Source organism: Saimiri boliviensis, chromosome 10 (assembly GCF_048565385.1).
Source record: "Saimiri boliviensis isolate mSaiBol1 chromosome 10, mSaiBol1.pri, whole genome shotgun sequence".
Lineage (NCBI taxonomy): Eukaryota > Metazoa > Chordata > Mammalia > Primates > Cebidae > Saimiri > Saimiri boliviensis.
Window position 1 is genome coordinate 120,697,184 of NC_133458.1, and position 25,685 is coordinate 120,722,868.

At 34.4% G+C, this 25,685-nt stretch overlaps 1 protein-coding gene across 4 annotated transcripts in view; it reads left to right on the top strand.

Moving 5' to 3' along the window:
* The window catches only part of DPY19L1 (dpy-19 like C-mannosyltransferase 1), a 113,213-nt gene that overhangs the window by 71,615 nt on the left and 15,913 nt on the right, over positions 1-25,685 (top strand). For all 4 annotated transcript variants that reach the window (XM_074379839.1, XM_039462090.2, XM_039462091.2 and 1 more), the window contains exons 11-19: positions 6,461-6,547; positions 8,525-8,584; positions 9,440-9,520; positions 14,404-14,505; positions 16,659-16,730; positions 18,681-18,730; positions 21,450-21,474; positions 22,214-22,333; positions 23,824-23,998. In XM_074379839.1, the coding sequence (XP_074235940.1) occupies positions 6,461-6,547; positions 8,525-8,584; positions 9,440-9,520; positions 14,404-14,505; positions 16,659-16,730; positions 18,681-18,730; positions 21,450-21,474; positions 22,214-22,333; positions 23,824-23,998 (772 nt within the window). The remainder of the gene's footprint in view (positions 1-6,460; positions 6,548-8,524; positions 8,585-9,439; positions 9,521-14,403; positions 14,506-16,658; positions 16,731-18,680; positions 18,731-21,449; positions 21,475-22,213; positions 22,334-23,823; positions 23,999-25,685) is intronic.

Below are 25,685 nucleotides of genomic sequence, written 5' to 3' on the forward strand. Positions count from 1 at the left end.
GGCCTGGGGAGGCTGAGGCAAGAGGACATTTGAGCTCAATAGTTTAAGACCAGCCTCGGTAGCACAGTGAGACCCCATTTCTATTAAAAAAAATACAAAAAAAAAATGATTTTAGAAGAAAGGTAAGGTCAGGGTAAGGCAGATGGGGAGCACCAAGATCCAGGGTAGGACATGGAAAAATCAAGTGAGGTGGTCACAGCAGTTCTTCTTGAGAAGAGGGAGTAGAACAAGGATTGGAAGGAGGAGAAGGAGTTAGCCAAGTAGATATCAAAGAAATTAATATCTAGGTTGATGGAATAGCTAGAACAAAGACCCTAAAGCTGGGTGGTTGATGTCCATGAATGTTTATCATTTAAAAATAAGCATTTGTCTTCTCTCTCATTGGTTTTTATAATTTTGATGTTTTCTTTTTCTGATAATTTTACAGTTGTCATAATATACCATTATTTTCATTCTCTTAATAATTTATATATATAAAAGGACATTATAATGTGTAAGGAAGTTATAAACACAGTTATAAACAACTGGGAACCTACTTTCCAAATGGAAAATAGAACCTTATCATTACTTTTAAGTCCTGTATGCCCTGAGCTCATCCCCTCACTGCTCCTAGAGGTAACCACTATTCTGAATTTTTGAATTGTAATCAATTTGCATTTCTTTATAACTTTGCCATATATAGATTACTAAATAGTATATATTTTTATTATGAAATGTTCACATTCTTTGTAAGATTTATAAAAATGGTATTCTTTTATAAGTACTATTTTTTTACTCAGATTTCTGCTCTGTATGTAACTAGAATTCATATATTTTCACTGCTTTATATTTCCCTCATATAAATAAAGCATAATTCATTTATTCATTTTTTTGTGGAAGGATATTTAGGTTCTCTCCTGTCCCCCCAACTTCTTTTTTTAGTTATAAATCATGCTGTACATTCTTTACTTATCTCTTGGGGCACATATGTTAAAAGTTTCTCTAGGGTGTTTACCTAGTAGTAGACTTGCTGGGTGGTAAATTATGTACATGTTCAACCTTAAAAATACCAAATTGTTTTTCCAAAATGACTGGACTACTTCCAACAGCAATATATAACAGCTTATGTTATTCTACATCCTTTTTTATTTTATCAATCTGGTTGGTGTAAAATGGTATCTTGTGACCTTAATTTGCATTTTCTCTGATTCATAATGAAGCTGAGAATCTTTTGGTGTGTTTATACGCCCTTCATGTTTCCATTTTTGTAAATTTCTATTCAGATCTTTTACCAGTTTGTCTTGTGTCCAAAAGAAAATGACATCTATTTTAGTCAATGCAGTGCAATCCATTATCTTTGTTATTTATGTTGATGCTCAAATTGTTCCACATTTGTTCAACTATTCAAGCTGACTTCTCTTTCCTTTTAACATGTCCTCATTATACACTGAGCACTTTTAAAAAGAAATTAATAAATGTTAAGTTTCATGAAATGATTTTCTACATCATTTTAGATGATTTAGATGATTCTGTGTATTTCCCTGTCTTTAATCTGTTACTGTGATGAATTAACATTGATTTTCTAACATTAAAAAAAAACTTTATTTTTGAATTAAACACAATTTTTGCATGTTGCTGGAATGTCTGCTGTTATTTTGACAGGATTTTTACATCCTTGTTCATGAATGAGTTAGACAGTAATTATATATTTTTTAAACTTGACTTATTTTCCCCAGACTATTTAAAATAGTTTTTTATTTTGTAGTATAAATTAGATTAGATGTTAAGCCTTCAGAGTTGGCCAATCACATAGTAACATAGGCAACTATGGCTGGGGGCCTTGATTCAAAGTTATAGTTATAAAATTATAAAATTACACAGCATAGTTTGAAGTAAAACCTACCCATACTTTGTTATGTGACTTACTATTTTCTTCTTCCATTATCACTTTACAAATTCCTAAATTCTTATAATTATAAAAGGAAAAAAAACACAGAATTGTTTCCAAAAAATTATTTTTCCCTTTTTTATTGTGGTAAAACACATGTAACTTAAAATTTACCACCTTAAGCATTTTAAAATACACAGTTCAGTGATACTAAGTACATTCACATGGTTTTACACCCATCACCACCATCTATTTCCAGAACATTTTTCATCTTGTAAAACTGAAACTCTATACCCATAGAAGTTCTTATTCTTCCATCGTCCCAGCCCCTGGAAACCACCATTCTACTTTCTGTCTTTATGATTTTGACTACCTTATATATTCATGTAAATGAAATCATACATTATTTGTCTTTTTGTGACTGGGTTATTTCAATTATCCTAATGTCCTCAAGTTTCTTCTATGTTGAAGCATGTCAAAATTTCCTTCCTTTTTAAGGCTAAATAATATTCCATTATGTGCGTGTCACACACACCTGGTTTTGCTTGTGAATTCAGTCCATCCCTGATTACTTGTTTTAGCTACAGTAAATAATGCTGCTATGAACATAGGAAAACAAATATTTTTTAATATCTTGTTTTCAGTTATTTTGAATATGTGCCCAGAAGTGGAATTGCTGAATTGATCATATGGTAAATCTATTTTTAACTTTTTAAGGAACTGCCAAACTTTTCCATAGCAGCTGTACATTTTACGTTCCTATGAATAGTGCACAAACTTTCATTTTCTCCATGTAATCACCCACATTTATTTTCTGCTTTTGTGATGGTAGCCATTCTAATGGATCTGAGTTGAATCTCACTGTGGCTTTTGTTTCTTAATTAAAAATCTTTATATTTTAGAGACGTTTTGGTTTCTTTTTTTTTTTTTTTTAGATGGCTCTCAATCTGTTGCCCAGTCTGAAGTGCAGTGGCACAATCTCAGCTCACTGTAACCACTGCCTCCTGGGTTCAAGCGATTCTCCTGCCTCAGCCTTCCAAGTAGCTGGGATTACAGGCATGCGCCCCAACTCCCAGCTAATTTTTGTGCTTTTAATAGAGACAGGGTTTAACCCTGTTGGCAGGCTGGTCTCAAACTCCTGACCTCAGGTGATCTCCCCGCCTTGGCCTCCCAAAGTGGTGGTATTACAGGCATGATCCACCGTGCCCAGCCAGGTTTGTAGCAAAATAGAGCAGAAAGTACAGAGTTCCCATATACCCCTTGCTCCCACCCATGTACAACCTCCACTTCTGTTGACATCCCTCAGCAGAGTGGTACATTTGTTACAACTGATAACTACATCACACATTATAATCACCCAAAGTCTGTAGTTTACACTAGGTCTCACTTTTCGAATGTGGGTGGTTGTTGTGGGTTTGTTTGTTTGTTTGTTTGTTTTTTGAGACAGGGTCTTCCTCTGTTGCCCAGGCTGGAGTTTAGTGGTGCAAACATGGCTCACCACAGCCTTGACCTCCTGGGTTCAAGGGATCCTTCTGCCTTGGCCTCCCAAAATGCTAGGATTGCAAATGTGAGCCACCACAATCGGCTTGGGTTTTGACAAATGTATAGTGACGTGTCAACCATGTAGTATCTTGTAGGACAGTTTCACAACCATAAAATTTCTCTGTGGTCCACTTATTCATCCCTCCTTCCCCCTAATCTATGGTAACCACTGTAACCACTGATCTTTTTACTGTCCCCGTAGTTTTACCTTTTGTATAATGTCATGTGTTGGAACCAGACAGTATGTAGCCTTTTCATATTGACTTCTTTCACTTAGTGAAAAGCAATTAAGTTTCCTCCAAGTCTTTTCATGACTTGATAGCTCATTTCAGTTTTGATGATGATTAACATTTTAACATTATATGGATGTACCACTGTTTGTTTATTCGCCTGTTGAAGGACATGTTAGTTAACTCCAAGTTTGGACAATTATTAATAAACCTGCTGTAAACATCCCTGTGCAAATTTTGCATGGATATTTTCAGTTCATTTGAGTAAATATCAAGGTAAGTGATATTTGGATGGTATGGTAAGAGTATGCTTAGTTTTTAGGAAATTGCCAACCTGTCTTCTGAAGTGGCCATACCATTTTGCATTACCACCAGGAATAAATGAGAGTTCCTGCTGCTCTGCATCCTTGTCAGCATTTGGTGTAGTCATGGTGGATTTTGGCCATTCTAATAGATGTATAATGGTATTTCATTGTTTTAATTTGGTTGAACATATTTTAGTGTGCCTTTTTGCCATCTGTGTATCTTCTTTGGTGAAGTGTCTATTACGATTTTTTGCTCATTTTTCCTTGGCTTGTTCATTTTCTTATTGTAGAGTTTTAAGAATTTTTTGTATATTTTAGATAACAGTCCCTTATTAGATGTGTCTTTTAAAAATATCTTCTCTCAATCTGTGGCCTGTCTTCACAGAGCAGAAGTTTTTAATTTTAATGAAGTTCAGCTTATCAATCATTTCTTTCATAAATTGTACCTTTGTTGTTTTATCTAAGTAGTCATCACCATACCTAAGTTCATCTAGGTTTCCTTTAGTGTTATCTTCTAGGAGCTTTATAGTTTTGAAATGTGGATTTAGATTTGTGGTCTGTTTTGAGTTAATTTTTGTGAAGGGTGTAAAGTCTATGTCTGGATTTATTTATTTATTTTTGTATGTGAATCTCTATTGGTTCCAGCCTCATTTGTTGAAAGAACTATTTTTGCTCCACTGTATTGCCTTTGCTCCTCTGTCAAATATCAGTTGGCTGTATTTATGTGAGTCTATTTCTGAGCTCTATATTTTGTTCCCTTGATCTATTCATGTCTTCTTTCACTAATACTACACTGTCTTGATTACAGTAGCTTTTGAGTTTTTATATCTCCATATAAACTTCAGAATCAGTTTATTGATAACTTGCTAGGTTCATGTTTGGGATTTTGCTGAATCTGTAGATCAAGTTGGGAAAAACTGACATCTTGACAATATTGAATCACCCTGTACGTGGAATAACTCTCCATGTATTTAGTTCTTTGATTATTTTCATTGAAGTTTTGTAGTTTTGCTAAGATACATTTTTTACATAGTTTGTTAAATTTGTAGAAATGTCAACTAATACAGTTGACTAAAAAATAATACAAAGGAAGATGTAAAAGTATCATTGTTTGTAATTGGTATCATTTTGAATACTTGAGAAATCCAAATGAATTGCTACTAAAAACAGTGAAATTATCTTCATTGATGCAGATTTAATATAATTTTTCTGTATGCACACAATCAGAAAATATGAAGATTCTTGATATAACAGCAGCAGAAGTAATAGAATAAACTCAAGAAAATATGCAGAATTTACATTAAAAGACTATACTTGCTGATGCATGTAAAAGATTTAAAGAAATGGAAGTGACATGTATTGTTTTGGGATCTAAAGATTCAATGTTGAACAGATACAACTATAAATAGCCTACATTATTGAATAAAGTATTTTAATTTTAGTTTTTGAAACTTAATAAGCTGATTCTGAAATTCACATGAAAATTGATACATATGGATCAAAAATAAAACTTCTAGAAGAAAATATAGATTATTTTACTTTTCGTACCTTTTTAAATTACAGAGATAAATCAAAAGACCTAAAGGAAATTAAAGATAAATTTGCTAACAAAAGATTTAGAAAGTAAACATAATACAAAAAAATACCACAAAGGTAAAAAATGAACTGAGAAAAATATTTACAATATGTTTACCTGGTGAGGGGCTATGTTCTTTTTTAATTATACTTCAAGTTCTAGGATACATGTGCAGAGTGTGCAGGTTTGTTACATAGGTATACACGTACCATGGTGGTTTGCTGTATCTATCAACCTGTCACCGATATTAAGTATTTCTCCTAATGCTATCCCTCCCCTAGCCACTGATGCCCTGATAGGCCCTGCTGTGTGATGTTTCCCTCCCTGTGTCCAATGTGTTCTCATTGTTCAACTCCCACTCATGAGTGAGAACATGTAGTATTTGGTTTTCTGTTCCTGTGTTAGTTTACTGAGAATAAGTTTTCTGCTTCATCCATGTCCCTGCAAAAGACATGAACTCATCTGTTTTTATGGCTACATAGTATTCTATGGTGTATATGTGCCATATTTTCTTTATCCAGTCTGTCATTGATGGGTATTTGGATTGGTTCCAAGTCTTTGCCATTGTGAATCGTGCTGCAATAAACATACATGTGCATGTGTTTTATAGTAGAATAATTTATAATACTTGGGTATATGCCCAGTAATGGAATTGCTGGGTCAAATGGTTTTTCTGATTCTAGAGTGCCCATTTGTGGTTTAACAAAATATATAAACTAGAATTTATTTATACATGTTGTCTAGAAGGATGCACAAGAAACTGTTGATGATTGTTATCCTTGGGAGTTTGAAGTATGGGATGGAGAATGGGCTGTTTTCATCGTATAGTCTCTTTTGAACAGTTTGAATTTTGTTTATTATGGATGTACAATTTTCACAATAAAAAACAAAGGTTTTTTGTTTTGCGTGTTACTTATATTTTTTTCTTGGATTTTTCCAGATTTCTCTTGCACTTTGTTTTGTTTTGATGTTTGGGAACTCAATGCTATTAACTTCTTATTATGCTTCTTCTTTGGTAATTATTTGGGTAAGTATTCCTTAACACTTACATGGTTGTTTTTGAAACAAATGGCTTAACAATTTCTTCTTCACTGGCTTAGGATTTATGAAGATTTTCTATAAAAACTATCTCAAATATCTTACTGAATATTCTAGATATGAATGGTGTTCAAGTACTTGCTTCCAAAAAAGAAAAAAAAAAGGAAAATTAGTATCATTTCAGAAATGTTTCTATGCTTTCTTCTCCCTTCCTCCTTTCCATTTTTATCCTACTCCTGCTCCACTTTCTGAACTCTTTCTTCTCACTGCAATGTTGTAACCACCAGTCCTCTTCATTCCACTGTGATCAGAAGATCAAGGCCTTGGTTACCTCGAGGTTTTTTTTGTGGGTTTTTTTTTTTGGTTTGTTTGTTTGTTTCATTTGGTTTTAGCCTCTTGTCTACTTGTATGGAATATTCAGATGGTTTAAGTAAGGTAATGATTTGATTTTATATTGCTATATCACTACCAAAAATAGCTTTAGATGATGGAGAGATTATTTTACAAAATTAGAAGAAGTGATGGAAGTTCATATAATTTCTTCTGCTGTATTTCACAGGATGACTTTATAAATATAAAAGTCTTCTAAAATTTAACGACTGCCTTTTTTCGAGTGGGTTTCCCATTAAAACATTTTGCAAACTTACTATTTCTTATATTTAAAGTGCGTGTGCTTTAGTTTCCTGATGACTTTAAAAGCATATTGTACTGTCATAATTGGAATGTATTCTGCTTCTTGAATAATTAGTCAGATCTTTTGGGGTTTCTTAATTACTAGAACTCATTAAATTTGAAACCTCCTTTTTCATTTATTTTACAAATAATATTTATTTAAAAACTCATTTCTCAAGAATATGCCTGTTCCCAGTCTGGCCCACTACCCTTTTCAGATTGTTCCTTGAGTATATTTAGCTACAGAAATTAGCAGTTGGCGTGATGCTGTTTTCAGCAACAACAAGAAAAATCATAACTTTGGGATTAATAAGTATAGTCCTTAAGTTCTGTGTACTCTGTTTATTATTAGGAAAGGTGAAAAAGAACTCATTTGTATATTTGACATATGTACTTTGTCAAGTACTGCTATCATCCAGGACAAAGTACATGAATCTTGGTACTATGGACAGGGAAACCATTGAATAGAATATTACATATAAATAAAATCTAATTTAAGTACATTTTGTAGGAAATTTGTCTTCAATTCTATATGTAAGGTATGCTGCTAGATGCTTCACACTGAGCTGCATCTTAGGTATGAAGTAAGCATATTTATATTGCGTATATTTTAGTGTATAAAAATAAATAACAGAATATAGCATGTTTGTGCATATTTAACTATAAACACGTATTTGCATATATTTATAATTAATCACTTTGGGACCTGAATTATATCACATATTGTATTTTCAGATATTCAGAAACCTCCAAAAAGATTTAATTTGGTTTCAAGTATTCATGGTTTGATCTCTAATCATATTTTTGCCATGTTTGAAGTAGTTTTAGCTCCCTAAGGGTAATACAGTTTGGGAGTGTTACTACCTGAAAATACTTAAGATTTAACAAGAGAAGTATTTAGTTGATTCATTACAATTTCATTTGTTATCTATCCTAAGAGTCAGTAATTCTTAGCAAAGGAAAGTCTTATGCCTGTATGACCACCGTCCAAAATTCTGAAATTGTTACATACTTCGTGGCTCATAGATAAATCAGATGTCAGATCAGTCCTAGACATTTACATATGGTGATTCCTTTTCAACTTTAAAAAGTCATGCACTCATCTAATTTACTCTGGATAATAGGGCGATGTTTTGAAGTCACTGACTGTAGAAATGAGCATGTGTATGGTATGGGGAAAATTGACCTTGTGCTAAATTGTAGATACTTGAGAATCTTATTTAGAAGAATTTTTTGGTACTTGGATTTAAGTCTGTAAGTATTAACTATATACTATGTTATTTTCTCTAATCAGGGTATTCTGGCAATGAAACCACATTTCCTGAAAATAAATGTATCTGAACTTAGTTTATGGGTAAGAATCAATCTATTTTAATGCTTATGTTTTTTCTTCTCTAAAATATGTCATTGGTTTATGTTTTACTTTTGAGAAAGTAATCTATGTAATGCAGGGGATCCAACAGTTTTATAGTATATTAGGGCTCAAGTTTAATGTACCAAATTGCCGTTTTTATGAAACAGGTCAAAGTTAATCTTTGATATGTAGTTAAAGAATTCCAGTTGTATTTATTACTCTTGTTTCATCTGAGAAACAGTGCATGTATAAGAAAGTGTAAAGGAAAATGTACCTGCAGTGGTTGTGTAAATCTTCTATAAAATATATTAATTTTTGTAAGATTATATGATTATTATTATTTTTTTTTTTTAATTTTTTTTTTTTAGACGGAGTTTCGCTCTTGTTACCCAGGCTGGAGTGCAATGGCGCGATCTCGGCTCACCGCAACCTCCACCTCCTGGGTTCAGGCAATTCTCCTGCCTCAGCCTCCTGAGTAGCTGGGATTATAGGCACGCGCCACCATGCCCAGCTAATTTTTTGTATTTTTAGTAGAGACGGGGTTTCACCATGTTGACCAGGTTGGTCTCGATCTCTCGACCTTGTGATCCACCCGCCTCGGCCTCCCAAAGTGCTGGGATTACAGGCTTGAGCCACCGCGCCTGGCCTGGGATTATATTTTTATGTTTAGTTATTGCCCCTTGATTTTGAGCAACATTCTTGATTTTAAATTGAGATACATGTTTTAGCATTTTCTTTTGTAGGTAGCTATGTGTATTTCATGTATGATTGAAGCATTTATTTTTTTCTTCCTAGCCTATATCTATGGAATATGAAGCATGAAAGTTTTTTTGTTTGTTTGTTTTCTTTTTTTAGGTTATTCAAGGATGTTTTTGGTTATTTGGAACTGTCATACTCAAGTACTTGACATCTAAAATTTTTGGTATTACAGATGATGTAAGTACATTTTTGCTTAAACTTGAAAGAGTTGAAAAGAATCAAATAGGCTAAGAATAAACTGTTTGAGTTATTCAAGTATCACTAAATGAAATTCTACGATGAAATCTGTTAACCTATTATTTTATCCATTTAATATACTAGAAAGTAAATGTAATTATATATAGATTTTTGTTTTCCAAAATTAGTTTCTTGAGACAATCTCTTATTTTATTGGTCCTTCTATATTACTAAAATTTTAAGGCAGGAAATTTCTAGAGATTAAAGATCAAATTTTAAGGTCTATACAGTCATTTTTCTCTAGCTTATTTGTAACTGGTAAAGACATCATCTTCAGAGCCTTAACTGGTGATTGTATTATAGTCTCATTCTTTTTTCTCCCCCATTTTCAAGTCATTACTTGTAAAAGGCTTTTATAAGTCTTTATAGATAATTTAATCAAAATTAGTCTTATTTAGAGAAGATTTTTATTTGTTTTTGGTATTAGGGCAGGAGGGATGATAAAATGAAAAGTCTGTCTTATAATTTTAAGGATTCTCCTTGTCCACAATTGCTTTGCTTATTTTATTTTGGTGTTTTAATCAGCACATCCTAAGTCAGGAGGCTAGCAAAGATTTAATTTGAAAAAGAATGCAGCACAAGAACCAACATGGAAGAAATAAACTACTTTTTCCCCCTATCATTTATTTTGATTGATGCTATTTCTTCTTTCTCAACGAGATTAATGCTACAGTTTTGAAACTGGGTTATGTGGAGTTCTAGGACTTTCAGGTCCCTTCCCTGAGGGCTGTCTACTCCCCCAGCCCCTAGCCCCTCTTTTACCCAGGACAATTTAACCTTAATCTCTTTCATTTAGGTTTTCTTAAGAACAAGGGTTATTTGGCTTAAAACATTGAAAACACGTGAGCTATTAAATGGGTGGTCTACAATCTGTGGAAACATTTTTAGTATAGTTGAAAATGTATTCATTCAGTACGTCCTGGGTGCCTCACAGTAGAAGGAATCCTAGAGATACAAAACTGAGTCAGATACAGTCTAGCGGAAAATTTGGAAAAGAGGAACAATTTGTGGCAGTTATAATACAATACAACTTAATGAAGGCTATGATAAAAAAATTAAGTACAGAGTGCTGCAGGGATACACAAGAGGAGCATCAGGGAAGGATCCTAGAAGTCAGCTATGAGAATGAGAGCTGAAAGGTGCGTGAGTCAGCCAATATGCAGAGCATGAGCAGGAAGGCAAGTGAAATAGCCCTAGTCCTGCATTTATGAAATCTTGTTTTCCTCACTGGGGGAAAATGAACCAGTTAAGGTATTAATTCAGGTTAAAGTGATTGTTGTCTTTTCTGTCATAGCCTAAAATCATGCCCAGTCCAAAAAAAGGTGCTGTAGACTTTACTATTTGCAAATTAGAAATAATTTAGTTGTAACTTTAGTATTTCTAGAAATACTTAACATCAGTCAAGGACATCGGCTCATAAATTCTTAATTTTGACATTGGCTAAAGGAAGAGAGTGGCAAGACTACCCAGCCTTTCATTTCCTGCCGAGTTCTCCACTTTTACTGATAGTTCCTCTGAGCAAAGGTTTTCAACACTCTACCCCAAATCAGGTCAGTGTGCTCCAGTAGCAAAGGTGGTTTTTTTGACCAGCCACACTCCTCCCTGCCCCCTTCAAAAGAACTGTTGCACTAACAGTATGGGGGAGCTGGTGGTGGTGCTGAGGTGGATGGGAGCAACCTAGGTTAAAATGCCACAGACTCGCACTCTTTTTACCTAGACTTTCTGGATTTTTTTTATGAATATATGCATCACACATTGTTGCTTCCTTTTGGTCAGTTTCTAGAACCTGATAGGAGTTTTTTGTTTTTGTTTTTTTTTTAATAGTTTTGTCCAATTTTAAAGTTGTTTTGGGGAATGGTCGTTACCAGCTTCTTTACTCTGACATATTTGGAAGTCCCCACATTTTTTAATACATGAGTATTGATCTAGCTTGTATCCTGGGATAAACTTCGCCTGCTCAAATATAGTATTTTTCTATATTGGTGGATTTAGTTAATATTTATAAGGATTTTTGTCTATATTCATGAGGAATATTTGTTGTACTTTTCTTTTCTTGTAATGGTTTTGTCTGGTTTTGGTTTCAGAGTAATATTGTCTCCTAAAATTATTTGCAAGTTTTCTGTCTCCTGTTTTCACAGAGATTTTTGTGTAGAATTGTCATTACCTCTTCCTTAAATGTTTGGTAGAATTTGGCAATGAAGCCCTCATGGCTTGGAGCATTCTTTGTGGGTTGGTTTTTTTGCTGCAAATTCAATTTCATTAGTAAGTTCTCCAGTTCATCTGGAGTGAGTTTTCTTTGCAGGCAGGTTTTTTACTACAAATTCAGTTTCATTAGGAAGTTCTCCATTTCATCTGGAGTGAGGAATTTTGCCCATTTTATGTATGTCATCAAATGGATAATGCTTTTTTAATTTAGTTAAATTCTTACTGGAATTTTTGTGTATGTGCATATAAGGAAAATGACCTTTTGTTCTTTTATTGACTTCTCCTTATTTGGATTTGGAATTAATATTGGTCTCCTATTAAGAGTTTTTTTTTTTTTTTGGCGTTCTTTTTTTCTGTTTTTTCTACTTTCTGGCAACTTGTGAAATTTTTTTTTTTTTTTTTGAAAGTTTAAAAGTTTAATAATTCATCTATGTTAACCATCTGAGTCTAGGGCTTTTTGGGAGGGAAAATACTTGATTTCTATTTCAGCTATTTGAATACTTTTTCTTCTATTCAAGTTTTCTATTTCTTTTTGTGCCAATTTTGGTGTTCCGTGATTTTCCATAAATGCATCCATTTTACCTAGGTTTTACAATTTATTAGCAAATTGTATAGCACACTCTTATTTTAATTATGCTGAGTCCATAGCTATTTCTCCCTTTTTCATTTTGCTTTTTGTTTGCATCTTTTATTTTCTTCATTTTACTTGCTCTGGAGGTGTGTTTATTGTTTTATCATTTTTAAAGTTACATCTTTTTCTAGTCCTCTTTGGTTTTGTTGTGTTCCTCTTTGTCACCAGTTTCTGTCCTTATTGCTTCTTTTTGTTTCCTCTCATGTCACGCCCAAGGGAAAATGCTTAGCCCTGTTGTTTTTACCTCTCTTATTTTCTGATCAATGCTTTTAAAGCTAAAATTGTCTTATAAGTATTTAGTATTGTATATGTGTCAATTATAGATTGGCTGTTTGCGACTTTTTTAAAGGTTAAGTTTTATATTTAGTTTCGAATCAAAATAATTTTTAAAGCAATTTCTAGTTATTTTCTAGTTTTATTGCATTTATAATCAGAAATATATGTATGGAATTTATTGTTACCTGGTTTATGAATATTAAAATATTTTACTTGTGTTCAAGGATAATGTGTATTCTCTTTGTGAACTTTATATTTTCTGTGAGCTAATTGATTGTATTCAGCTTTTATGTTAACTTTTGTCAATTTTTTTATTCTAGGAGGCAGTGTTTAACATTTTCAGTGAACACCGTCAACTTTCTATTTCTTCCTATAGTTTTTTCAGTTCTTTTCTATGTGCTTTGAATCTGTGTTTTTAACTGCAGATATGTTGGCAATATGTAATAATCTTTTTAATTTTATTAGCATATAATATTATCTCTTTTCATATATTTTTTGCTTGAATTCAGTTTTGTGAGACATTGTAATTGCTGACAGGTTTCTTTGTTTCAAATTTACCTGGTGTATCTTCTTCCATTCTTCTATTTTCAACCATTCAGCATACTTTTAAATATATCTTTTAGTGACAACATAATATTGGATTTTTTTCCCTTAAGTCCAATTTGAGCATCTGTCCCTTAATTAGTGAATTTACACTCTTTACATATATGATAATTGTCATAATACTAGGACTTAATTTCTTTAATTTTGTTTGAGATTTGTTTTCTTACACTGTTTTAGGTGCTGTATAGTCTTCCTATTGATTTATTAAACTTAATAGCATAGATTTCTTTACCAAACAAGACACAGTATTTTGAAATGCTTCGTAACATACTCACCATTTAGTTCCTACTCTTACCCTGTTCCTTCTGCTTCATGTAGACATCATATAGAATTGTAGTCATGGTTTGTCCTAGATATAATTTCTCCTCTTTTCTTTCGTCTTTGCAACATCTTTCTAAATAAAGACTATTAGCTAAGACCATAGAAGAGAGAGCTCATGCATGCCCTCTCTTGCCAAGTGTTTGGCACATTGAACGTTTGGTAAATGTTTTATGTCTTCGAGCCCTAGTTTTCTTATTTATGAAGTGAAACTAATTCCACATTCCTCATGTGGGTTTTTTTAGGAGGTAAATGTCGTAGTATGAGTGAGAATGCTTGATAACATGTAAATAATTATGTGAGAGTTGTCAGTTAGAAAGTGCCTTTTATTCCAATGCCTACCCATTTCTACTTCACTCAAGTACTCTTTTCAATCTTCTCTTCAGAATTAGTATTTCCTTTTCTTTACCCCATAGCCCTTTGTCTTTTTATGATTAAGAGAAGTCTGTATGTGTTCCCAAGCCCACAGCTGCTGGTAGGCTCCAGCAAAGGAGGTACCGTGTAGCCTGTTTCACCAGGTTTAGCACAGTAAGCTGGGAAAACCCAAGGGGAAAAGCGTTTGGGATGTTGACGAGTGAGGAAAGTAGGGTGTCGTTGGAGCTATCACTTACCAGCAAAAGAAGGGAACTGTCAAGTTAGGGGGCTATAGCATTTCCTTCTCTACCAAAAACAGTCTTGGTATGAGAACAGTGGGCTCCATAATGTAATGAAAACTCTTTCAGATACTGTTGAAGTTAAAATAAAATTGCAGTCTATGGCTTAATATAATGGTAATTTTATTTCTTACCAGGCTCATATTGGCAACTTATTAACATCAAAATTCTTCAGTTACAAGGATTTTGATACTTTATTGTATACCTGTGCAGCGGAGTTTGACTTTATGGAAAAAGAGGTAAGATGGGATTTCTAGTTCTGTTTCCTAAGGTTTTGGCCCATACATTTTTCATAAAGGGTACTACTTTTATATCAGACTCTCTGTGTGCTGTTATCTCAGTTTGAAGGAAAGGAAAATCTGGCAGCTTAGAGGAAGATATTTCTGTTTACATTAGTATAGCTCTCTGAAATATATGGCCTTTACTCCTTTTGATAATTTAGAAATATGCATTCAGACTAGAAGTGGTTTTCCAGGTGAGTAAACACAAAGGCATTTCAAGTTGCCATTTTTCAGTGTAGCATTAATTTAGTCATGCTCTCAAACTCTTATATTTTCACTCATTTTGTGGTTATTTAAATAGAAATTTGCTTTGAAACATCAAGTCCAGGCTTTTAATTCCACCAGCGTTTTTCTTTCTAAAACTGTATTCAGATGTTTAGAAGGAAAGCAGAGAGTAGTTTAGTGGATTGTGAGACAGAACCCTGCAATTTTCCTTGATGTTCTTGAACAAGCAACTCTCATTCTTTGTGTTATAGTTTACTAGTTTCTAGTAGCATGCCGTAAACAGATATTGCAAAGACAAAAGAGATAATGCATAGGAAAATACTTTGATATTTTAAAGAAATATTTAAATAAATAAAATATTAATTTGCAGTGCTTTATGAGATGGTTCAGTTCATCCAACAACAAACATATATATATATATATGTGTGTGCCTTTTTTCATACCATCCATGTGGTACTGATTAATTATATTATCAGTGACACATTTTCCTTCAAAGTGGTGTGTGTGTGTGTGTGTGTGTTTGTGTGTGTGAGAGAAACTGGCCAACAATACTCTATTGACATGTTAGTATCCCTAACAATACCCTGTGTTACCCAGTGTCCAGAATTCCAGACCAATGGATGGCAGGGCACCACAGAGCAAACTTTTATCTACCAGTCATTCTGAGTTGAGTGTGTCCTGCAGAGGTACTGTTTACTCCACTGGCCTGTCAGTCTTCATTTATTGTGTTCCAGCAAATGGTTTTGACACACAATGGCTGACAAAGGTATATGAGTTATAGTGTTAAACCTGCTGAAACAAATAGAGGAAGCGTATTTTGCAAGACATTGAAATGCATGTTCACAGGAGATCAAGACTCCTTCAAATATTAGAGAATTAGGATGTGGTAGAAGTTATTTAATGTTATTAAGAACGTCATACATAGTGCTACAACCTGAGAGTATTAAATGTAAGTTACGTGATGAAAGAAATAATTTATAAGACATAGCATGACTTCAGTTAATTTGAAGAAAATAGCAAAGTTGTTTCCAGCATGCCATTCCTCATCACTGTAAGTATCTGAATTCATAGGGATTGTGCTGTAGAGACAGAGTAGAGTGCCAGTTCAGGGAACATACGTTCCAATTACAGTACACACATCCAGTGGAGAAAAGGGGAAAATTTAACATGGTATTTCCTAACATGATATCACACTTTCCTAACATTATATTGACTTTTCATATGACATGAAAAGATGCTTAAGATATATAATGACGTAAACAAAATGATACAGTCTTATTATACCATAATTAACACACATAAAAGTAAAAAAAGTGTAGAACAGTGGTTTTTTTGGGTGGAGAGATAATTGAGGGGTGCACAGGATTACAATGTGTAGAGCTTTGTTATTAAACTTATTTCTGTATTTTTTTCTGTTACTAAAGAAAATGTAAAAGTGTGTTTTGTTCTCCTCATAAACATTGATCATTATGTTGTTTGTGCGTGAGACAGAAAGTGTGTGTGTGTTTCAAGGATAATATTTTCATCCCCCACAAAATATACAGGAAAAGCTTATTATATTTAAAGGAACTTTACTTATGTTAGGTAAATATTAAGTTGGTCTCTCTGGTTAGATAAGTAGCATGCAAAAAGTGAACAGTAATCTCATCAGTCACATTTCACACTTACAGGTGTTTGGGTACTGTATTTTTAGTGTTTCAACTCAGCATTTTGGGGAAGTTCATTTCTTTGTAAATGCACCTTCTTTTTTATGATGGCAGTCAGTGGGTAGATTGGTGAATGTTCTTATTTCTCTAGTTTTAGAAATTTACCTATTTCATTATTTGAAATGAAGTTTTGTTTGGTTAAAATATTTTCTTCTAACAAAACATCTCTTTGTATTTCAGACTCCACTGAGATACACAAAGACATTATTGCTTCCAGTTGTTCTTGTAGTGTTTATTGCAATTGTTAGAAAGGTATGTCCACCACTTAAGAGGTCTTTCTTATAATGAAACATTTTCTTGCTTTTACATAGTAGTTCCATATACTTGGCCACATATTAATCTGAAACAGTGTTTTGTATGGGCTTACTGTAACATATTCTATGTTTTCTTAGTGATAGTTTTTTATAGACATTTATACATCTTCATTCTGTCTGCTAGCACAAAATAGACATAGGAAATTGTTGGCTCAAGTTTTGATAGTCATGTATTTTGAAAGACATGATCAGAGACCATATTGACCCAGATGCAAGTTGCCTGTGTAAATAATTACTGGCTTTTAACTTAAATATTTTTCAAAAATGTTTACTATATACCTTTCTAAGTGATTTGTCCAGTGTGCAGTACCTCCTAGATTGTGTTTATTATTCATCAGAAAGAAAAATATAGAGTATTTGCAGTGTGTTGATGAACTAGATAAAATATTTAGGTCCCCAACTTGGCTTTGATAGTAAAATTCTAAGCCCAGATATAAATAAGGTCAAAAAACACTAACTTTAACAAATAAGAGCAAGTGTGATATTCCTTTTCTTTTTTTCTTTCAAGAATTGTGCATTCTGTAACCAAATGTGTCTTAAGAGAGTGAATAGAAATTAATCTGTGGTGGAAAAAGACATTACAGACCTTAAAAGTTTCCTGATCTGTAGCCAGTGATTTCTTTGTGAACACAAATTCGTTTATTTGTAGAATATTCTGAACTATAACAGTTGTTCACATTATATATTTGTACTCTGCCTTGTATAGAACATTTTCACATGAGTATTTAAATTGTTTATTTGACAACTCTATGGGGTAGACAAATGTTATCATCCCCATTTTAGCATGCAGAACTGAAAGATCAGAGATGTTAGGGGCCTCACATCATGTTCATTAAAAAGGAAGGGAAGAGTGAGACTCCGGCTCTGCACCTTCCCCCATCACTGGTCTACATCTGGCATTCAGCTGTATACTCCGACAGTACTTTTCATCTCTAATCAGTTAATAAAGTTAATAATCAGTTCCTGCTGTGTACTAGGCTTTGTGTGTGCTTTGTACTTTTATATACTTTATGTGGATTTGCACTAGTGGGTACTCAAAAAATAGTAAGCATCGGCCATCCAGAACATATGCAAAAGATAGCAACCTAAGTGGTGCGAGATGATGAAAACTATTAGGTGGGCTGTTCGGTTTAAAGAGGAAAAGATTCAGATGGAAAGCGGATAATTATTTTGAAATATGTTAAAAGCCTGCCCCATGTAAATAAGGTTACACACAATCTGGCTCCTTAGAATTATGGCCAATTCCAGGCAGTAGGACTTTGACCAGCACTGATCTATACTGATAAGGAAAGTGTTACAGATTCAAGCAGCAGGTGTGTGGTTCTTCCAAAGGCTAGATTACAACCAGTCAGCAGTGTTGTAGAGAATATCCATACAGGAGATAGGATTTTAGATTAGATGACCTCCCTGTTACTGCTAAATATGAAAGCACAGTGACTGTTTTTCAAATGCTTCTAGCTGTAACTATCAACCTCTGAGCCAGCTCTCCAGTTTTCTGTGTGTACAATTAAGGAGAGGTATTGCCAGCAATGTTGGCATGGTGGCAGCTGCACTGAATGTGAATTTGAAGCCAAAACATTTGGTTTCAAGACTACAGTGCTTCTTAGTAGTTGTCTACTTACAGGGAGATTATTTAATCCACCTAAGCCTGTTGCTCCTTCACAAAATGAGGATGATATAATCTCCCCAACACAGTTGTTGAATATTAGCTTTGATCAAATACTATTCAAATGTAAGATTATATTGTTGTGATTATTATTTTCTGAGTTATCTCTTGTCTTCATACTTATATTTTTCATTAAAAGATTTACAGTTTAGAAGATACTTTAGTTAAAATATTATTTTCTCCAACACAGCTTTTCTAAAGTGTTTCAAAATCTATTTACAGATTATTAGTGATATGTGGGGTGTCTTAGCTAAACAACAGACACATGTAAGGTAAGTATGCTATTAAGAATTTTGTTAACCTACTCTGTTCATTTATTAAATAGATATTTACAGTGTATTGATTTTATACTTATATGCCTAATATTTGATAATTGATGTGTTTATTGTGGTCATTTCCCTTCTTAGCATTTCTTCTTATTTCCTGGCTATGCAGAACACAGCACATCACTTATTCATCCTTCAGATGTCATCCAGTACAATCTGACAGTAGCCCTGCACATAATCTACACTTGAAGGGCACAGTTTTGTACTTCAGTAGGGAAAGTAAATTATTATGTGAGTGGTTTTAGGACCAGTGGACTGCCTTTTGGGAAATGAGCAGGGAAATAAAAAACTGGATTCATTCCTCACTTTTTACACAAAATAAGTTTCAGATGAAGCAGAGAATTAGGTATAGAAAAAAAGTGAAACCCCAAAATTAACCCAAAGGGTATGTTTATAATCTTAGAGAGGCCTATGGCATACTTGGTATTTTCCACCATCACATCCTATATCTTCCTCTTTTACCATTTACCACCTCTGTTCTTAAATACTGATGTGTCACCTGTATCTCCTGAAGAGACCGATCACTTGTTCAACACTTTATGTACAATTCCTGCAAGATTGTAAAGAATGGTAGTTGAATGAGTGAGTATTTATATGACTAATGAACATGAAAAGGTAGTCTTGATCCTCTGATAAAGACATTCAGGTTAAAGTGAAGACCTTTTTGCTTATCATATTTCTAAACATTAATAATGGATCCAGTGCTTACACGGGTGGGAGGTAGTAGATGGGAAGGAAATTTGGCAATACACAGTAAAACATACAGTGGGTCTGTCCTTTAACCCTGCAGCTCCACCAGTGCAAGTGTACCCTTGAGAGATGCTCACAGAAATACAGACATGATGGGGAGAAGTGCCTTTTGTAGTATTGTGTGTAATGTGAGAAAGGGAAACATCCAAAATATGTGTCATGATCCAATCAGAGTGGAATTTTAGGCCATCTTTATGGAAATAGGTCCATCATGCATTATTGAATTTTAAAAATTGCCTCTGTGTGTGTGTGTGTGTGTGTGTGTGTGTGTGTGTGTGTGTATGGTGATTATGCTTATGTTTAAAATTTGGAGATTTTTATGTGTTTATCTTTGCATAGAAGTGATCTGGAAAGATAAAATCTGTAACTATTAAGAGTGTGGGATTGGAAGGTGAAGTGTAAAAGTAATTTTAACTTTACTTTTATTCTTTTGTGGGATTTTGGGGGGGGACAGGGATTGTCAAATGTATGTATCTATATTTTCTTTTATAATCTGAATATACACAGCCTTATATTATCCCCTCACCTCCAAGTATCTGCCAACATAATGATAAATTATTGCACATACTCCTGAGAGACTTTTTGTTCTCGTTTAGAAACAATTTATTGTAACTGTGCCCTTGTTTATACCTGTAGCATTTCAGTTGAGGGCTAGTGGGGAAAGAAGAAGGTTCTGGTTTACAATGCCAAAACTTTTCTTCATTTGAGCTGAAATTATTTCTGAAGAGCTCAGGAAGAAGCTACAGAGTTTTAGCTCTAGTATGCAACTCTAGAAGAGGAAGGTGGAACTTTTCACAGAAATAAAGCTATCCCTTCAAGAATAACTCACCTATAGAAATAATTATAGGAAACCATTGAGCTTCATACGGTTTTCAGTTCAAATAGGATCAGAGCAGTTTTTTGGAAGAGGGGTGGCATGTTGACATTTTATTTTGCATAACTACCAAAGCCAGTGTAAAGAGAAGAGTAGGACATAAATTTTAACTATCAAAGACGTGAATGCCAATATTGTCTTTACTCAAAGACCCAGGAAGTAGGATAGAGGCAGCATGATGTAGTAAAAAGTATATTGGCTCTGAAGTCAGTCCAAATATAGTCCTGGCTGCCACTTAGTAGCTCCGTGATTCCCTTTCCTTGTCTGTAAATTGGGGTAATAAATGGTTGGGGGATTAGAGTTAGTGGAATGTACTAAGCATATTAACATTGTAAGAGCTCAAAAAATGGTAACCGATAGTTTTTACTTGGCGTGAAAGAAGAATAAAGAAAGAACTGTTTCATCTCCTTCCCCAGACCCTTATGTTTTCTCAGTTTGCTAATACGTCAGTATTTTTGAGGCCAAATTCTCAAATTAGATTATATGCTACCCGGATTAACAGTTTATTGATACATTTGTTCATTCATTTAAAAAAAAAAAAGTTGAGCGCTAAATGCCAGGTGTTACTCTAGGTCTTGGGAACATATCAGTGCTTAAAAAAGACAAGGTGTGTGTTGTCAACTCACACATTTCTGTCTCTGACTCGGACTTCTCCCTTGAACTCAGATTTATACATGTAACCACCTATTTGCCATCTATACTTGGGTGCCTGGTGAGAATCTCAAAGTTCTTTTTCATTCCTTGCTTTGCTGGGGTATCACAGTGAGGGAGCTGGGACACCACAGTGTGCCTTTGTTGTCCTAATAAATGCCCATGTAGTCAAATAGTCAGGATATAATACAACATTGTCATTCTTCATAATTCTTAAAAGAGTATAGCACCAGTTTTGGCATGTAACTTTTAGTTATTTTGATTTGCCTATATGTGTCCTGAGAGAATGTTATAGAAGTTGTAAATGTCTGTTTGCAAGATGAAAATGCAAACATAGGAAGCAAGTGCTTCAATAGTGAACTGATAGCAGTATATTTTTTTCTGTTCCAGAAAACACCAGTTTGATCATGGAGAGGTAAAGACTTAATATTACTATAATTTTACTTATCTTAAAGTTGCATGTATTTGGACTTCCCTTTCTAGTTCCAGTTTCTAACTTCGTTGGCAGTTGTCAGTAATCATCTTGAAAATAGCCTGGTATTATGTGTTTTTATGAGAATGCTACATACATGCAGATTGACCATTCATTTGTTAAAATTAACTTGAAAACCCATTTGTTCTGCTCTGATCATCTTTATGCTAATAGCAGTTGATTTCTGGAGCTCATTTAGACATACATGTGAGGTGTCTTTTGCATGACTGGAAATCACTTTCCTCTCTGCTCACCTTGCTTGAAGCTTCAGAGATGTGATTGGTTACTGCTACTCCCATCTCCTAGTGGTCCAGCCTGGTTTTGAGGGCAGTTCCAAGGTAGAGTCCTCAGATCTTGAGGCAGCAGTCATTTCTTTTACCACTTTCTATTTTTGATCTGATGGTTACATCAAGGTAGATTCAGAAATGTGGGCTTTATTAACAACAGATTTGACTCTGAGAATCACAGAAACACTTGCCTTAATGACTTTATGATTTTAGCTTTCCACTAAAATGGAACCGTTTGAAAGTGAATTTTAAGAATTATTTTAGAAATTTCAGAAACCAAAGTAGTATTAGTTTTTGTTACTAAGGAGAACATACCCTTTTCTGCATATTACTGGCTTAGTATTCTTAACCTTCACAAACAGTAGGAGTAAAAAATACTTTCTTTTTTCTTTCAGCTGGTATATCATGCTTTGCAATTGTTAGCATATACAGCCCTTGGTATTTTAATTATGAGACTAAAACTCTTCTTGACACCCCACATGTGTGTTATGGCATCACTGATCTGCTCAAGACAGGTAACATGTTATGCTGGAGTATAGCTATGATGATAATTCTAGCCTTTATTATTGAGTGGCCCTAAAATAATGAATTGCAAAGTCTTTTAAGTGATTATAGTTAAAGCTCTTTATGGTTTTGTACTTATCTTTCTTAAAGGGTAAGGGGGGCCAAAGCTGATCATTTTCTGTCTTTCTAAAGACTTCTACAATAGTTGTTGGTGTAAAGCAAACACTGATTTAGTACGGGCTGAGTTCATGAGAGATTACTGTAGGTGCTGATAGAAAGCAGAGCTTAATCATACAAATAATAACTTTTTTGTTGTGACATTCGTATCACAAAGAATTCTAATAATTGATTTCAAGTTATAAGTGCTTGCAAATTATATGTTCTTTTTTTAGTATCAAACTTGAACCTTTGTTTTTTTTTTTTTTTCACTTATTTGGTGCACATTTGTGTGCACATTGTTGACTTGTGCTTCTTAAAATTTAGTTTAAGCTGCATGTGGTAGTTCTCTGCTTATTTTTCCTGGATAATTGCCTCCTTGCTCTGTATTCACAGATTTTTATGCCTCTCCGTAGTGTCGCCTTTCCATTAGTCAACTCACCTAGGTACAACAGCAGCACCTCTCTTAAACGTAGCAGATATTCACTAGGCACCTACACTGTGCACTCTAGGATGGAAGATAGAGTAGTGGACAGAAAAGTTAAAAAAAAAAAAACAAAAAAAAAACCAGTGTTTATAAGCCCTCAGGAAACTTGAAATCTAGCTCTGCAGACATTTCGAGAAAGATCAGGAGAACAGTGTTGTTATGGAGTGTGGACTATTTGAATATGGAAAAAATTAGCCAGCTTCAAAGTTCCCAATCAGAATGTTGTATTATGATAAAAGGGTACTGGTTTCCACTTTTCTGATTCCTTCAGGCTGGCACAGGAAAGGAGGCTGGGTGGAATCCTTTAATCTTTTTTATTCTGCAGCATGACTAATAAAGGTTGGTGCAAACGTAACTGCAGGTTTTGCTATTTTAATGACAAAACCCGCCATTACTTTTACATCAACCAGATAGAAAGGATCATCCAGGGCAGGTTTTGCAAGTGTGGGGTTTCTGCTGTCACATAGGGCCTCGCGTTCAGAAGGACCCTGAACTTGGTTGAATATTTGCTGCTGCTGTTTTGAACTTCTTAGTAATTTTTGAACAAGGGACCCCCCCTTTTTTTTTTTTGCCCTCGGCCTTGTACATTGGGTAGGTAGGTATGGCTTTACTTGAATTTGAGAGTAGAGAAAGCAGATTGAGAAAAGAGCTTTCTATATTGTGTTCCACTTACATAAGGCTGATGGTAGAATTCTTTTGATCCCGAAGATTATTATTTGGGGGCTTTTTCTTTTGGATAATTAATCCTTTATCTGGGCCTCTAGTAGAGGCCACATTCTTCTCTGGGAAGAAGTTTTGCATAATAGATACAACTACTTTATACTAACAATTAACAATATAGTCTCAATTTGGTTTCAGCTATTTGGATGGCTCTTTTGCAAAGTACATCCTGGTGCTGTCGTTTTTGCTATATTAGCAGCGATGTCAATACAAGGTTCAGCAAATCTGCAAACCCAGTGGAATATTGTAGGGGAGTTCAGCAATTTGCCACAAGAAGAACTTATAGAATGGATCAAATATAATACTAAACCAGGTAAAAAAAATTCATATTATTTAGTTGTTTTTTCTCACAATTTTATATACCAGTGCAAACTCTTAAACCCAAGTAACTTCCAGTAATCTTAACTCTTTCTAAGGAGTATTGCTTTTAGAATATCCAAAACAAAGGAGATAATAATCCTGTTTAAATAGTTTGTTGGGGAAAGTTATACATATGTTCTTAGTAATTTATTCTGCATTTTTAAAATTGTACTTTAAATTCTGGGGTACATGTACAGAACGTGCAAGTTTGTTACATAGGGATACACGTGCCATGGTGGTTGGCTGCATCCATCACCCCATCATCTACCTTAAGTATTTCTCCTATTGCTGTCCCTCCCCTAAGTCCCCGCCACCCAACGGGTCCCAGTGTGTGATGTTCCACTCCCTGTGTCCATATGTCCTCATTGTTCAACTCCGACTTAGGAGCGAGAACATGCAGTGTTTGATTTTCTGCTCTTGTGTTAGTTTGCTGAGAATGATGATTTCCAGCTTCATCCATGTCCATCCAAAGGACATGAACTCATTCTTTTTTTTATGACTGCATGGTATTCCATGGTATATATGTGCCACATTTTCTTTATCCAAGCTGTCATTGATGGGCATTTGGGTAGGTTCCAAGCCTTTGCTATGTGAACAGTACTGCAGTAAACATACATGTGCTGTGTGTTTATAATAGAACGATTTATAATTCTTTGGGTATATACCCAGTAATGGAATTGCTGGGTCAAATGGTATTCCTAGTTCTAGATTCTTGAGGAATGGCCACACTGTCTTCCACAATGGTTGAACTAATTTATACTACCACCAACAGTGTAAAAGTGTTCCTATTTCTCCACATCCTCTCCATCAGCTGTTGTCTCCTGACTTTAATCATTGCCATTCTAACTGGCGTGAGATGATATCTCATTGTGGTTTTAATTTGCATTTCTCTATTGACCAGTGATGATGAGCTTTTTTTCATATGTTTGTTGGCTGCATAAATGTCTCCTTTTGAGAAGCGTTTGTTCATATCCTTCGCCTACTTCTTGATGGTGTTGTTTGTTTCCTGTAAATCTGTTTAAGTTCTTTGTAGATTCTGGATACCAGCCCTTTGTCAGATGAGTAGACTGCAAAATTTTTCTCCCATTCTGTAGGTTGCCTGATGATACTTACTTTTGCTGAGCAGAAGAAACTATCACTCTGTCACTATGCAGAGTGACACTTCTTTTGCTGTGCAGAAGAAACTATCAACTGTCACTCTGATGATAGTTTCTTTTGCTGTGCAGAAGCTCTTTAGTTTATTTAGATCCCATTTGTCTGTTTTGGCTTTTGTTGCCATTCCTTTGGGTGTTTTAATCATGAAGTCTTTGCCCATGCCTGTGTCCTGAATGGTTACCTAGGTTTTCTTTTAGGGTTGTTAGGTTTTAGGTCTTGTGTTTAAGTCTTTAAGCCATCTTGAGTTAATTTTTGTAAGGTGTAAGGAAGGGATCCAGTTTCAATTTTCTGCATGTGGCTAGCCAGTTTTCCCAACACCATTTATTAAATTGGGATTTCTTTTTCCATTGCTGAAGGTGTGTGGTGTTATTTTTGAGGCCTCTATTCTAAGTTCCATTGGTGTATTTATCTGTCTTGGTACTAGTACCATGCTGTTTTGGTTACTGTAGCCTTGTAGTATAGTATGAAGTCAGGTAGCATGATGC